This window comes from Trachinotus anak, unplaced genomic scaffold (genome assembly GCF_046630095.1).
Source record: "Trachinotus anak isolate AG129_WGS33_773 ecotype Australia unplaced genomic scaffold, CSIRO_AGI_Tana_v1 ptg000018l, whole genome shotgun sequence".
In the NCBI taxonomy this organism is placed as follows: domain Eukaryota; kingdom Metazoa; phylum Chordata; class Actinopteri; order Carangiformes; family Carangidae; genus Trachinotus; species Trachinotus anak.
Genome location: NW_027273869.1, coordinates 11048992 through 11065127, shown reverse-complemented (window position 1 = coordinate 11065127; position 16136 = coordinate 11048992). Strand labels below are relative to the sequence as shown.

The 16136-nt window shown below is 41.0% G+C and overlaps 1 protein-coding gene across 1 annotated transcript; it reads right to left on the bottom strand.

Moving 5' to 3' along the window:
- Positions 1-727: 727 nt before the first annotated feature.
- On the bottom strand, positions 728-14401 carry nudt4b (nudix (nucleoside diphosphate linked moiety X)-type motif 4b). Its single transcript, XM_071502369.1, has 6 exons — positions 13917-14401; positions 7180-7290; positions 5593-5637; positions 5171-5258; positions 2594-4273; positions 728-2509 (listed from the first exon to the last, which is right to left on the bottom strand). Exons 1-5 carry the CDS (start codon positions 14010-14012, stop codon positions 4053-4055), a joined length of 561 nt encoding a protein of 186 aa, XP_071358470.1. The 5' UTR covers positions 14013-14401; the 3' UTR covers positions 728-2509; positions 2594-4052.
- Between the last annotated feature and the right edge of the window lie 1735 nt (positions 14402-16136).

Genomic DNA, 16136 nt, shown 5'->3' with positions numbered 1-16136 from the left:
CGGTGACCCCCACCTAGTGATGAATATGTAGCCTAACAGACGTCTTTGAGAGTCCGTATTTTCTTTTTGATCAACTTCCTTCACTGGACCACAGCACCGCCCTCTTGGCTGGAGTTGTAAGAGGAAACTGCTGCCAATTACAGCACCAAGTGCTATTTTCCAGGGAAACGATCCACTATCTGTCTTTACACAAGTTTTAAAAGTGTGATTGGAACAGCTGTTACAGCCTTGAATTTTACCACTCGTCACTATCACACATTTATGATGGTGTTTTTGTTTTGCAAAAGGCCTCCACATTTGGGTCTTTGTGCTGTTGACATAGCGCTACAGCTGTTCGGCCTGTTCGTTTCCCAGATGAGAACAAAGACCAACTTCTTTTTCATTACATTTAAATATATTCAGTTATGTTACTTCCACACAAAGCTGGAGTAGTAAAATATAGGGAGCTTCAGAGTTTTATTGCCCAGTCTCGAATCTAGTCTCAGAGTCAAAATGTAGTTTTATGGCCCCTGTCATCTGATACTGTGCAAACTGTCTCAACCAAGAAAGGTCAGCTAATAAACGTGTGACATTACAGAGGCTAATCCCTGCTGAGAATGGAGGGTGGGAATGGGAAATGGCCCACATTAGCTGCTTCCAAAAATAAAGCTTCTGAATCTGAATATTATTAAGATTCATCCAGCTAATATTCTGAATCGTGATCAGATAAATGAACACTAAACAACTGTTGCAATGAGATTTTCCCCTTTAATGCAATCTTTTCTCAAAAACAATCTCTCCAGTCCAGCTCTTTAAATCACTTTCACATTAAACTTTTCTGTGCATAATAGTCATGAACAAATGGTGACAAGTCTCTAGTTTGCTCCGTGCCACACACATCCGCATGACATTACAATGTGTTCAGCAAACATTCAAGGTGTCCAGATCCACAAAACAACAGTCATTTAATGGACACTTGTGTCCCGACTGTCTTACATTTCTGTATTTAAGCACACACATTTTTTTTTGTTGTGGGATACTTTTCCTTACTGTCATGTTTTACCCATAATAGGACAAAGTCACAGATCAACATAGACACAAACATGAAACAGCATTTCAACAAGTGGAGAAGGAAGGTGTTTCATGGAGCACCATTACGGTGAGAAACATACGGTGAATGGGTTTAAGTTCAATTTTGTTGATTTGGATCATAGTCTGAAATGGTCTTATATGCTCAGTTACATGACGAGTGAGTGTTAAAACAGTCTGGGGTAAAGAATAAGTGCCTAGTCATAATTTCAATAATGGAGGAGGCAGGCAATCTCTATAAACACACACTTTTTCACGTGATTAATGATTACATTCTGAGATAACATGAATTACGTCAATCAAGCAGTGTTTAAGAACTTATTTCACAAACTTGTTGACCTACAGAGCTGTATAATGTTAACATCTGAAGACCAACAAATTTATAATTTGGCACATCATATTTCATGTTCATCAACCCACAATACACACTTCACGTTCACACACACACACACACACACACACACAGAGGTTTAAGGTGGTTGGAGTCCTTATTTTATCTGTCAAACAAGGTTGAAAGTTGATGAATCAATCTGAACCGATATATCAGAATTTGATATTGTGCAGCTAAGACATTATGATGGAGCAGTGACCCATCACGGTTTTGAAACATGACATAAGTCTGTGCTGAATGGGAAAACCTATAAGAGACGATACATTTTTTACTCCAATGAAACAGTTTGAATAAATATTTGACTATTCGTCTGTGAAAGTGTATCAAGCCTCCAAAACATTGCTGCGATCATTACTATTCTACCTTTATTTTTTAAAATGGCAGTTTTTCTCCAAAAATGTTATGTATCGTTATGAAAAAAACACAGATTTCATCATTTTATCTGTACTCATTGATACTCAGACTCCTGTGCTTGCTTATCGATAGCAAACACAGGTTAATTGGTTCAACACCTCAAATATTTTGAGGATAAAGTATGTAATTTTTTGTCAATGTAATTTTGTGCTGTCTTCTTACATCTCACTCTGTAATTTAACTCTTGATTCATTTTGGACAACCATGTGGAATTCACCAAATCACGCGTTGAGATGCATCACTTCCACTGAAGCACAAACCAACCAACCTTCACATCCTTCACCTGTGGCACATTGTAGTTGATACAAACATCCTGTACTGTACATACTCAGTGAGGTTTTTCTACACGTCTTTTTCTGCCATCTGTACATTGTTAAAAAATATATAAAATATTAAGAGAATTTTTTACAGGTTCATTCAGGTTAAAAACACATTTTCAATGTTTCTCTTCAAAGCTATTTACAAATCTCTGTATGGTTACTAGTCGTCATTCAGCTGTCGACACAGGAGTGAGTGGGTGGATGAATAAGCAAAAAAAGTCTTTTTTTTCTTTGGATTTGTCTTCATCTTGATAATTCAGTTGCGGGTTGTTTTTTTGTGGGGGCAGGAAACATTGGGGGGGGGGGGGTTAAATAACTGAAAGAATTAAACTAAAGCTGCATTCCTTTTTTTTTTTTACTACTAAAAACAGTTTTTCTGATAGGTTCTTGTATCATAAACTCTAACTATCCGTAACTCTTCAGACCTTTAGGAGATTCAAGCAGAGCTGAAACAATTACTCAACTGATATTTTTCAGTATTTTTCACCTTTTCTGGTCATTAGAGTAATCAAAGAAATAATTGGCAGATTATTTGCTAATGAAAAATCATTCAATCAATGAACAAAAATTAGTTGCAGCCCTAGACACAAGTAACCTTAGTTACTTGTAGAAGATAAACACAAACAATTAAACTGTGAATGGAAATTATTCAGTGGCCACTTTAACCAAATTGCCTTGCAGCTCCATGATACACAATAAAACTGCTAAGCAGTGGGTTTAAATGTACAACAGTGAATCACCATTATTTTCATTCAAGGTAAAATGTTTTAAAAGAAATTCTATTTTTATATTATATTGACCCCCAACCATGGTCCAAGGCAGCACATAATACCTTTGTATCATTAAATACTTTGACTTTGACAACATGGGAAAAACCAAGCAGTGGTGAAAGGTATGTGGCTGCAAACAGCCGACACACACCAGTTTGTTGGATCAGTCAAGGTTAGTTGACTTGTAATTCGGGGGCATTGGCTGAAGTTTAACTATAAACACAGCAGTGTTGTGTCAAAGGATATCGAACAGCATCATGACTCGGATCCAGTTTTCAGCTTACTGAGGTAGAAACTCACTGACGGCTTTTATCAGGGCAACTTTGATTTCATTTTGTTCTTTTGTTTTTGCATTTGTTAATGCAAACTTTAGTTACTTTTATTTTAATGCCCCCATTTGTAATTTTGAAAAGCAATGTGGGGAAATGGATTTAATATTTTAGTTCACTAATGATTATGTGGTGTAAAGAAAAATCCCACTTTACATTAAAATTCAAAAGAGGGGATTCTTTAAACATATCAATGCTCAGGTGTCTTTTTAAAAGTTAGATCCATGTAGTATAATATGGTATTTGCTTGTCATCATCATGGGTTTATGATGAAGACATTATTCAATAAACTCAACATTCCCCACATGGACGTGCTTTGGGGTCAATTACCCTTTTATTAACTAGAAAGCATTCTGCTAAAAAGAAAATAAAAATGTCCATTAGTGAAGTAAAACAACCCAAATACAACATTCGTACAAAGTTTCTGTAAGGCATTCCTTCGCCAGCAGAGTCTGCAGCTTCTTCTTCACAAACTTCAGCTCATCAGTCCGGTGTTTGCCAGCAAATGAAAGGTGTTCTTGAGTTAGCCATATCCACAGTTTTTCTGTCAGAGATATGAGCTTTACCAGCTTCTCCTGCTCAGTCACATGAGTCTTTAACACAGTCCTGGCAATGGCTTTGGTCTGTCCTGCAGCTAAGACTAGAAATTATACATACAAGAGAGCCGTAACTCTAAAAAAAGTCATTAGATTCATGCAAGACTGTACAGACTTTCAGTGAACTGTCCGAGCTGGACAGGACAGAAGGTTTAGGTGCAGTCCTATCTGCAGGAGGAGCCCAACACGCTCCCTGTCGAGGGCGTGGTGGCGGTAGCGCTGTAATGGGGGTAGTTGTCGTTTGGTGGGGGGCTCGGGAGGATGGAGTTTCCGTTGGTGGGGGAGCAGCTGAGCTGGAGCCTCCGCAGGTACTCGGCGTGGACGGGTTTGTGGCTCTGCAGCACTTTGATGGCCTCTTCCACAGTGAACCATTCCCGTTTACGGCCTGCAGAGGGAGACAGAGATTGATGCATGAGTTAAAGGAACCTTTCACGTTAGACTGCACTTATGTAATACAGCCTGCAACAAAAACACGAGATGCATTTTCATTTTCCACTGGTTGATTTGAAATTGTATCAAAGCTGTTTTTCCTAGTATATATGCAGCAAACGTCAAGGAAATCGTAAGCTTCAATACCTTTAACATGTTACCCTCTCTCAGCTAGATGGAAGAAATAGTTGACTGAATTAACTGAAATTTAGAAGTATAATGTGAAGTAGGACTAAAATATTTTGCAGGAAGGTACCACCAAAGGCAGTGTGTATTCAAATGTTATCTTCAGCTAATTGGTTTGTCTGTTTAAAACAATATATATATATATATATATATATATATATATATATATATATATAATATACTATACATAATATAATGTATTTCATATGCATATGAAAATATGACAAACCTACAAATGTGCATGTATGTACAAAAATAGACTCCACATGTGCTGCAAACTCTTTCAGATTTCAAAACAAGAGCTCAGCAAATGCAGCAGTTTCTGGTTTACACTGAGTTACACAGCTGACAGCTCTAATATACTGCAGCTAAAGAACCACTGCAGCTAAGATCAGTGGCCTAGATTTACAGGCACCTGCTGTCACTGCACACCCCACTGCCCATATAGTCTCCATGCAGTACAGTGGCATTCACATTAATAAAAAGATAGAGTATTTTGTAAAAGGTATGACAGCCCCAGGCAGAGCAATATAGACACACACACACACACACACACACACACACACACACACACACACACACACACACACACACACACACACACACACACACACACAAATGCATCTGCATCTGTAAACATTTATGAGAAAGTGGAGGAAAATGCTACCTATGTTGACAGAGTCTTCCCAGGCCTCCAGGGTTTCTGTCACAGTCAACACATACACGTATGTCCGGTGCTTCCGATCTTGGTTTTGCTTTAGGGATCAGAAAGAAAGGAAACTAAATCTGATGACAATACAAAACCATAAACACACACAGTTATAGTAAACTCTGTGACAGGAGAGTCCTCACACCGACATCACTCTAGCAACTAGCTCAATTTTTCACCCGATTTCACCCGAGAATGTGTTATTTGATTTCCACATCTGTTGGACTGTCAATAGGCACTGAGCTACAATTTTCCTGTCAATGCAGCTCACTATTAAATGCAAAATACATTAGAACCACAGTCAAGTTTAGTAGCCAGGTATCCTGACCCATACTGGGAATTTCAGTTAGAGAAAGGCGTACATTTTGTGAAAGATTTACCTCAAATACACCGAGCAGACGGCCTAGCTTGCCCTTCACACCAGCCTGAAGAAGAAAAGAGAGAGAGAAAGAGAGAGAGAGAAATCATTGAATGAGCAATCTTTTTCTTACTGGTTCAATTCTACAAAAGAAACAGACATAAGAGGGCACCTTTGTGTAGATGTAACCTTACACACAACACAAATCAGCCATATGAATAGAGGGTGAAAACAATAGGGTTCATACCACAGACCATATTCTGTGTCACACCAGTCGGTATTGTGTATTAGATTTCAGTGTTTTAAAGAACTTCAAGTCCAGCTCTATTTACTGAACCTCCCATGCTTTGTTTTGATATAGAAGTGCTCGACAAACAATTACCAAAGCATGAAAACATTCGGAGCTAAACTGCAGAATATACCCTTGTGCCACGAATGAGATATTTTTGGGGTTTATTTTTGTCCTGTGGCCTCACAGCTTTTTGTAGAAACTATCATCCAAGCTACAATCATCGTTTCTCTAAAAGGTGTAATGATGTCTGTGTGGAACCATGTGGTCTGATGATATCAAGTCTTCAGGAACACATTATATAATAACACTCATCATTATGAATCATATGAACTGTCCAGTCACCCGGGGAAAAAAAAAATCTGGTGTGAATCCTGAAAGAGTTTTATTACGGAAATGTAATTATGTCCCTTTCATAACATGCAACAGTTGTTTTATTAATTCAGATCTACTTTACAGGATTCAAATTACTGTCATAGACACGAGATCTGTCCTTTCCCCTTCTCAGCATACTTTACAAGTGTCACTCTGCCCCACTGATGTGTCCAGCGGGCTGGCCTGCTGGGTCCGTGAATGCACAGGAATCCAGCGAGAAGCCAAGTTTAGACCACTGACGTGACTGAGAACACAGCGTTCTCAACCGGCGGGACCTCTGGAATACCAGTGGGCTCCTCAGTCACCCAGCTACTGACACCGTGGCCCTTCAACAATCTCACCCTTAGCATGCATGATGCTGCCAACCACGGCAACTCCGGGTCATTTCAGAGTGTTTCTTTGACTGGAAACGAACACTGGCAAGAGTGTGAGCGAGTCACGAGTAACTCAAAGGATGCACAGATGTGTTTCTGAGCTGTTTTGCAAGATTTCTAATCATAAAAATTGACTAAAAAGAGCTTTCCCCATCCAAAACATGGCTGGTGTAATGTCCTCAGCAGCCATATGTTGTCTCAAATGACCTCTGAGCAGATTTTCACCCTGAAATTGCCAAGTCCCTCTGTAAAAATGTCACGTATATATTATGTTTTTACTTACTTAACATTTCAGCAACATCATACCCCTACTTTACTTTCTCCTTTTAAAAGACACCATCCTGTTATGGTTTCTCTTAGAATAGTCTTGACCCTTGTCACAAGAATTCTGTGGAAATTCTTGCCTTTTGAACACAAACATGCTGTTTTAGATCCTTGTTATGTAACAGATAGGTGGTCTTTGGATGTAAGTTAAGGTCAACCACGGTAAAAAAAAACTCTTTAGGGTCAAGACTTAGTTAATAGGATGTTGAAGCAAAACTTAAAAAAAAAGATCCACAGATTTATTCACCTCCTCAAACACCTCTCGCACCGCTGCACCACATGGCTCCTCCTCCGGCTCCATCCCTCCTCCGGGGACGATCCACTGGTCCGGGTGCCGACTGCTGCTGACCAGCAGAACCTGTCAAAGAAAACCCAACATTAGGAAATACACAGAGTCTTAATCTTTTTCTTTCACTGTGACTTTGTAAGACTCTCGGAGATACAGACGCTTATCATATCAGGGTCAAGCATGAAGTCACTACCTAAAGGGAAAGGAGAACCATAATCTCTCTACTTGGTTTAGTTGTGGGGGAAACATTTTTTCTGGCACACAACTGTTGATTAAGATTTGCCTCAGCGACTTCCCCTCTCTTTGCAGTGGCCTTTACTTAGTGTGTCACACTGAAACTAGGCACTTTGACACGAGCCATGACCCTTTGACTCGGGTCTGAAGGACAGATGACTGATGACTGATGATGGGTGGTGCCTCTGCTATTTATTCTCTCTTGTTGCCTACAGGATCCTAAATCTACCACAGTGTCCGTATAGTCCCATCAAACATTTCATTCTGACAGATAAACAGTCCTCAACAAGTACATGGAAGTATGATAATGTGCTATTGGGCTTATTCCATGTCAACTTCAATTATTCATTCCCATTATATATATTCAAAATATCACACACAAACTTTTGTAGCAGTGCTTTGCAGATGTTAACTAACCAAAACAAAACAATCTTATTCCCATGTTTTTGAGAGCCATCGCGTGTCTTTATTATATTTTATCCTGGTGACGAAGCTCAACCAAAGCGGATCCAACACAACATGACCCCAGCAAACAATGCATGTAAAACCAAGCATGAGCCACTCAAATTCTATCTGTGCTCTGCTGAGCGCCCTGGTTTGAATTACACTACAGTTGCAGCGGACACTGATATGCACAGATCAGATGTGCCTGTGTCTGCAGTTTCTGCCAGTGTCCATATGGCAACCACAACAGACACGAGCACACCTGCTGTAAACATTATTGCATTTGCATGGAGCAATTAAATCATTGTTTAAACACAGTCTGTGACAGGACACAGGTTGTAATAATATCAGCAGCCAATACAAGAAAAACCAATGAAACAGGATTCAATTACAGTACTCCGATGGTTCATTTACCTGTGATTTGACTGCATTTTCTAAATCTCACAGCATTTAATTTAATGTATAATCTAACACAAGCATACAACCGAATCTGTTCTGCACAAGAATGGGACAAGGAAAAGGCAGCCTAGACGCAGCAGAGTCTCGCTCAAAGACACTCAAACTTCCCATCTTTTTGCTTATAATCATTAACACCTCTCATGCATCCTTGCCAATTCAGAAATCATTCTACACAGGCAGTCAATGTAAATATACACACGCGTTAAAGAGAGAAACATGTGTCTAGCAGCTTGCACAACAGATGGTGACATCTACCTTTGCCACCCATCCGATCACCATATCCAGTAATCTGCAGGAGAAGTCAGCCTGTCACTTAATCCTAACTCAGCTTTCGTATATCTTCCCTTACGTTCTCTAATGGGATTGCAGCTGGAGAGGCCTTCTGAGGCTCTCTAAGGGCCGGGGCCAAGGGCCAAACCGATTGGACGGCACATGCCTGCGGCCTTGACAGTGAGCGTTTGTCGGCTGCTGCCTTTCTCACGTGCCGCGCTCACCCAACTCAGCCACCTGCTTATTCCCAGACGATATAGGTTAACTTGAGGGGGAGGGAGGCGGACGAGTTGCGTGTGTGCGGCCACACTGTACGAATGTCAAGTATGAAGCTGTGGATTAAGTGTGCGCACGCTTGCTAAACATCTTCCGCAGATGAAAAGGTTCAAGAAAAACACACTCACAAGAGGTGTTTATCCTGTGCAACAGGTGTAGGTCTTATATAATTTACAGTAAGGAGACACATTTACAGTAACTGCACAAGCGGTGCTATTGCAGAACATGACGTCTTCTCAGGAGAGTGCCAGCTGTAAGAAATGTGCAAAGTTGAACCTCGTAACCTACTTGAGCCGGCAACATGAGGAACAGGATGGCCTCGAGCTAAAACAAACTAGTCCTTTAATCATGAACTGTGGAGGGGGTATTTAATAAAATAATTATCTTTGTTTGGGAGACCCAGAAGCCCTTGATTGTGTTGTCTGGGAATATGTATGTCATAAGCAGCATCAGGGTTTATTTGTCCTCCTTCAGTACGTCACCTGCCAGAAGTCTGTCTTCATATGTGCTTTTATTGTGTGAGGTACTTCCACGCAGGATGGGCTATTTCAGTGGTATGACACAATAAAAGATTCATTCATTCTTTGTGTTTTGGATGCGTTAGCGCTCCGACACCTGGTCCTCACTGTCTGGTTGTGTGTGGCTGCGCACTGAGCTGCAGCCAACAAGGCTTACAGGGAGATCGCCAGTGTCAACGTGTCCAAAGCCGGCAGTGTGGGCTGTATACAAAACAAAAGCCACAGAGCTTCCAGGGGCGGCGAGGACAAAGCAGATTTCTGCTCTGCTTGTTCCATTTTTATCTTTTGGTTGATGTCCATCCTCAGAATGCAGTGCAGGCTACATTTAGTTTTGTTTTAATGAATTTAGGAATGTAGAGCACTGAATCGACATATTACAAAGGGTGTATAATTAAGAATGTGTTTCTTCACATGTGCTGCTGAGATGAATGCGGCTATTCGTTTTATAAGGGGGAGCAGCAGGGGTTTGCCTTTGAGCCTTGTATTTAAGTAATAAAGTATTTAAAGATCATTACAAATCATCCAAATTCACAACTAATTGAAATCTACTCTACAGTCCTTCCAGTACCCCCAGGCAACTGTAGAGCCACCCTGGGGAAAAAGTAGCACTGGCTGGTAATCAATGACACTCAATCATGATATATATCCTGCACTTAACTCTGTAGGCTACGTTTGAGAGCGTGATGAAAAACCAAAACAAAATAACTCACACCTTCGTGACAGGTCAACGGTCAGATGACAGCTGAACTCTGAACACAGAAACCCCACTTATATTTGGAAAGAGGGGCAGGGTGAAGGAGAAACCACAGAGGGAATACTGTAGTATTTCCCGGTGACATTTTACTGTTTTGCAACTCACACACCACTTCTCAGGGGCCCCCCCATTGTTGAAAGAGTGGTGGGCAAATTCTAGGGCAACATACAGTAAATCTCCTCCGTGTAATGAAAAAGACTATGTTCAAATGTCAGACACATCTGGCGTTAGCCGAACTCTCTGCTATCCAAAAATCCATCTGACACTACAAAGTTACACAAGGACAAGCTTCTTCTGACTGATTTAGAAAAGAAAAATCGCTCATTCTTAACTCAATTTGAGATCTCACAACTGCCACCGGTAGTAAAAGACTGGCTTTGACAGTAAGTCCTCTGGCATGCCTTCAAACAGGGACAGCAGGCAGGAATATTCTGGAGGACATAAACACCTCCTCCTCCCCGAGGAGGTACGCCTGTAGCTGTCAAATAAAGAAGGCTCCAAATGCCAGGCCAGGCCGGGCGCTGGGAGGGGAGAATAATGGTAGGTCTTAGACACTCAAGTACACGTGTGCTAGGGCAGAATCAATAGCGCTTCGACAATAATATAGTCGCTGCATTATATTGGTATCAACACATAAGTGGAGTCATAAAGGGGGAAAGTCAGAGACAAACAGCAGGAGGCAAATGGAGAGACAGACCGAACACCTTTTATGGTGACGCATCCACTCACACCGATAACCCCCCCTTCCATTTCCAGTTTTACACTATTTACAATCTGCTGCAATAATCTTCCATATCTAGCCTCTAGGTTATAATCTGATAAACATGGAGGTTATTGCTAGAACAGTTGCCTCGATCAGAGGTAGCAGTTCATTTCTCTCGTTCTAACTGATGCACACTGCAATAAAGTTGAACAAAAGCCTGACCAACAGAGTATGTCGAGCATGAGGTTGCTTCTAAATCAAACAAAAAAAAAAGGATTTTAAATTACAATTTTCAGTTTCGGATTCAGAAATTAGGCCTTATGTAGTTGATATACTGTAGTGAACTTGTCGGCAAACAATTTCTTATGTACACATCCAGCAGACATTTGGGTCATCTAATAATTGTTAACTTCGTCTGCCTTTTGGTGGAAGGCAAATAAACCAAAACAATGAGCTGACAGACACTAAAAAATCCATAGAGCTGAGGGGAACTGCAGACCTGGGTGATCATTCTCTGTGGGTGAGTGACCCTTTTCACATTACACAGTCATTTAATCTGTTGTTAATATAAAAATATTGATTATAGCAGCTCTACAGCCGTATGAGCACTGTACCTTTGACTGCAATGATATTACTTCTGCGAAATGAATGAACGTTGTGATGAAATCTTTTCCCAAAAGCTGTTCATCAGCTACACACACACAAATTTGGCTTTTGCTGAGCATTTCACAATATCCAATACGAATATTGTTCATATCTGTAAACATATATATTCGGACTACTTATTTAATTATAGGTTTCTGTAACCAATCACGGCACTATTATGATGTAAAATAATTAAGAGCCAACTCTCTTGGCACACAGGCCCCAAGCAACTCACATGGTGTTAAACTCAGGTGGCCCAACTCAGCTATCTCTGTTATTCCTCTGTCCTGTCAGGTTCCTGCTTTCCCTTGTTAGGACTTTAATTGCTGTCAGAGTACCTCGCCCTGAGGGCTCAGCTTTCTCCCTTCCTCTACAAAACAAAACACTCTAGCAGCATGTGTGGCTCTTATTTCACCACAGTTGGGTCTCCTGTGTCTAGGAACTGATTGTGTCTGTGTAGGCGTGTGTGTAAGGACGGTATTGGTGCCACAAAGCCCAATAGCTCAAGCTTCCTTAAGCAGAAAATGGATATTGTTATCGCCCAAAAATCACAATCAGAGTACCAGACTGGTTTTCTTACTTCAAGCGGTGTCATCTTTGTGATAACATGAGCAGACATGTTTGTCAGAGCCTGACAATCCTGAGGGTTATGGTCACACCTACACACTTATGTTGTCACAATATTCTGACTGTTCTTTACAGTAATTACAAGTTTTTAAAAAAGCATCAGTGTACAAACATCTTCCGATAAAATAAAATTAGGAGAAAGGGCAGGTTGGCAGTTTTATAACAACAAATACAAAACGGAGACACAAATCTCTATTTTAATATCATCAGTTTTATAAAAGCTCTGCATTGCTTTTGTGGCCCTAGACCTAAAACTCAGACATAATGATGACATAACATCTGCACACATGTCAGCGAGCAGATATGCTTGTGTCTAGTGACACCAGACTGGACTGTTTTCACTCTATATTGTATAATGGTTTGTTTATGCCACGCTCAAAGAGGAGGCTAAATTTAGACATGCAAAAATATGCCACAATAAATGAGATATGGTCCGGATGTTTTTAACATAACCATGACTCACTTGTAATTTGGATGCATGGCTATTAGTCCCACTTGGGAACTAGTAATTCAACAGATGACTAATCCAAAACATAACTACTTAAGTACTTAATATATCATGGGCTTTGTCTAGACTGCCTAAATATTAAGTTGTTAATGTTTCTGGATCCACTTGAACTTGCCTTTTTTTAAATGTATATATCTTTTTGTTCAGTATATACGGTTGTGTGCTGTTTTACCTGTCATCTGTGTTAGATGTGGGCCACTTGATTTTGGATTGTGGATGTTGTATATTACATATTATATGCAAACGTACCACCAAAAAAAGCATCTTTTGTTAGCTCTTCTGATGGGTTCATATCTTGGGAGTTATACAGCTAATGTATTTCTAATTACGTCCGTGTTGGGAAATACTGCTGAAGGCTACGAAAAAACAGCGGGTCTACTGTGTTGTATATCACCGTGAAAACACATAATTGCATTAAAAGTCTGTCACACCACATTCATTATTTACGCGGTGAAGGCCCCTTTAAATCCTCATCCACATAATTGCTACGCAGCTGCCCGCTCAAGGCCGGCGGGATGCAGCATTATCATGAATGGCCCCTGTCTGCTCATGGATGCTTGCGCTGCCGTGCTTATTAAATGTGGTGAGGTGACTCGACATTTGACAGATAATGTTTAATTATAGACTTGTAGCCTATATTCTCATCTCCTCACTCAACACAAGCCGATGTCGGACCCGCTATTAAAGGAAACGTGCAACAGCGCGCCTCGCCCCCCCCCTCTGTTTGCTACTTCAAGCTAGCAAGATGCTAAAAGGAAATACTGCAAGTGTGTCTTCACAATAAGAGATTCGCGTCGAGTCAAAGCACAGTTTGGAATGGGGTTCTTCGGCTGGGTGTTTTATTTTGAAAATCGCGACCGTTAGCCGTGCGTTGCTAAGCGGAGCTAGCTTGACAGGAGTCGTTTTTCTCTTTTCTCTACGTGCCCCTCAAACTAGCCTGAACTGGATAGCCCGGGGCGCATCAGCAGCAGCAGCACCACAGAAACACAAACCAAAACACTGGCCTTCAGAGGAACATAAAAACAATGCAAATGTAGCCACACATAAGAGGAGACGCCAAAATCAAAAACCTATATGTATTATTAAAGAATACTGTCAATTTTATGCACACCCCCCCTCCCCTCCTCCCCTGGTGCTGTCTGAATGACTGGGTGCAGACAGGGGGATGACTAGGCCACAAAGTCACACACAACCGATGTATGTTGTTAAAAAAAAAAGGTTAATTTGCACACAGCGTTACACTGCGGGGTCTCCTACCTCTTCTTCGCGTTCATTCTTAAAGCACAGACACGCCGCTCGTTTCTTGAAGCCTTCGCCATCGTACGTCCTGGTCTGGTTCGGTTTGAGCTTCATCCTGGTATATATTCTGACTCCTACGGCAAGAACCGGCAAAAAAAAACAACAAAAAAAAAACAAAAAAAAAAAACGTCAAGTGGGAGCGGGTTTTACGCGGGGTCCAAAGAGTTAAGAGCGGAGCCGCCGCATCGTTGCTGCTCCCTGCATCCGTGGTCCGAGATGGTCAGTCATGGGAAGAGGGAAGAGGGGGAGGGCGGCTCTGCTGGAGAAATGATCCCAAGGCACCCGTCAAGACTCTCCTGGATTTACGATTTTCTCCTAAGATCAGAGCGTCTGGGAGGTATGAATGCGGAGGTCCCGCAGGCAGAGGTCTTATGTAGACTACAGCCTACACAGCACAGCCCTCCTCTGGGTCCATATGCGCATGGCCGCTGACTCAGTACAATGAACAAGCAGACCGGAGTTTTAGATATCCAGATCACTCCTCTGAGGCAGGAGAGAGCTCATTGGCTGGACTGGTCTCAGTGGGTGGGGCTAGAGTTCTGGTCAAAACAGTGGTGAGAATAAACAAATGCGTAATTTGTGCTGATTTCCACCAAACTGGTGCAGCAGCAGGACATGGCACCATTTGCCAAGTAGACCTGTGCTTGTGGAGAGTGTGCAGCCACTCACGATATATCATTTAGGACTGAGGTGTGCAAGCTTTTACTTATTCAGTTAAATGTCCAGTTACATTTTCAGTACATTTTTTTTTTTACAACCCCCAAACATAGAAAAAAACACAGACATCAAGAACTCATTGTCTTCAGTAGCTACAGCCTTAAAGTTACTGGGGAGCATAACTCGTGACATGTTTTCTTAGTGTGGATGGGAAAAACTAGACAATATTTGTGTTAGCAAGACTGCTTTTCACCTGTAGAAGAAATATGGTCGGATAAACACTATGACTCATTCTCCTTTATAGTCTAAATATCCTTACCGTGACTTCCAAGTTTAATGGGACTAATGGAAACAAAAATCACGACGCATAAACTAGTATCAAGTATCTAAAAATCAAGTTGACCTTTTAAAAATTACAAATCAATCGTGCATTTGAGGGTGAATGCAGATGTTAAAGTTCAGATTCAGCACATATCATCATCCTCTTAGGGGATTTCCACAGCAGAAATTTTGACATGTCGCGGTAGGAACTAGTGTGTGTAATAAAAGTCAATGGTGGTTGAATCCTATCGCTTTAGTTTCAGTGTCCAGAGCTATTGCTAAAGTGATCAGCAACACCTGTGCACTAATTCTGAAGTCAAAGCCCCAAACTCTACAAAATATGTTAAGAACACCATGTTAATCATAACCCCACAGGCCTGGAGCCCCAACTCTCCTTGAATTATTAAGCCTCAGGCCTAGGTCAGTATTAATTTCCATTCAAAGCCAACAAATAAAACCAACCCTGTTATAATCTCCTGTATTTGTTATGATGCAACAGTCAGCTGTGACATTTTTTTTATTGCACTTTTATGGGAGTTTTCTCATGGGAGTTCCATGTTTCTAGTTCCACCTGTAATATAAACACACCCAACACACACATCTGTTATTGTGTTCGCTGAAGAGACACTATGTTCGTGTTACATTTGGTTTGTCTATGAGTTCAAAGAGTCACACAGCTTGAAAAAAGGACAAGATCACGTACTACATGTCCAGTAGATAATGGGACAGTTACAGCAAATCCAAAGTGTTGAGAAATGAATCAGCGACTCCCATCTTTCACTGAATTTTCATCATATCTGAGGTCATTTTCTTAGTGTGTCAGACCCAACCAGTGCAAAATAAGGAAGTGCAGAGTAATTGAAGCACATGTTCAAAGGTACTTGGACTAAAATATTTGAGGAGCATGAAAATTAGTGTGTTTTTTAACTCCAGGTCAAAAGTCTCCGTGTTGTAATAAAGTCTGTTGGGGGTGGGGGGGTGGGGGGGTGGGGTATCTGTGAATAAGCACCACTCCTTACTTTTCCTCCTGAATAAACACATTAGAGTAAAATATGTCTCAAACCGTATCTGATAGCGCTCCCAAGTTTAGCTGTATTCATGTTGAACTCATAAAATGTAAGGTGAATGAATAATGTCCCTTCCCTCTGTACCTACTCAACAGGTGGGGTCCAACAGCATTGTACGCAGCTGTAATTTATT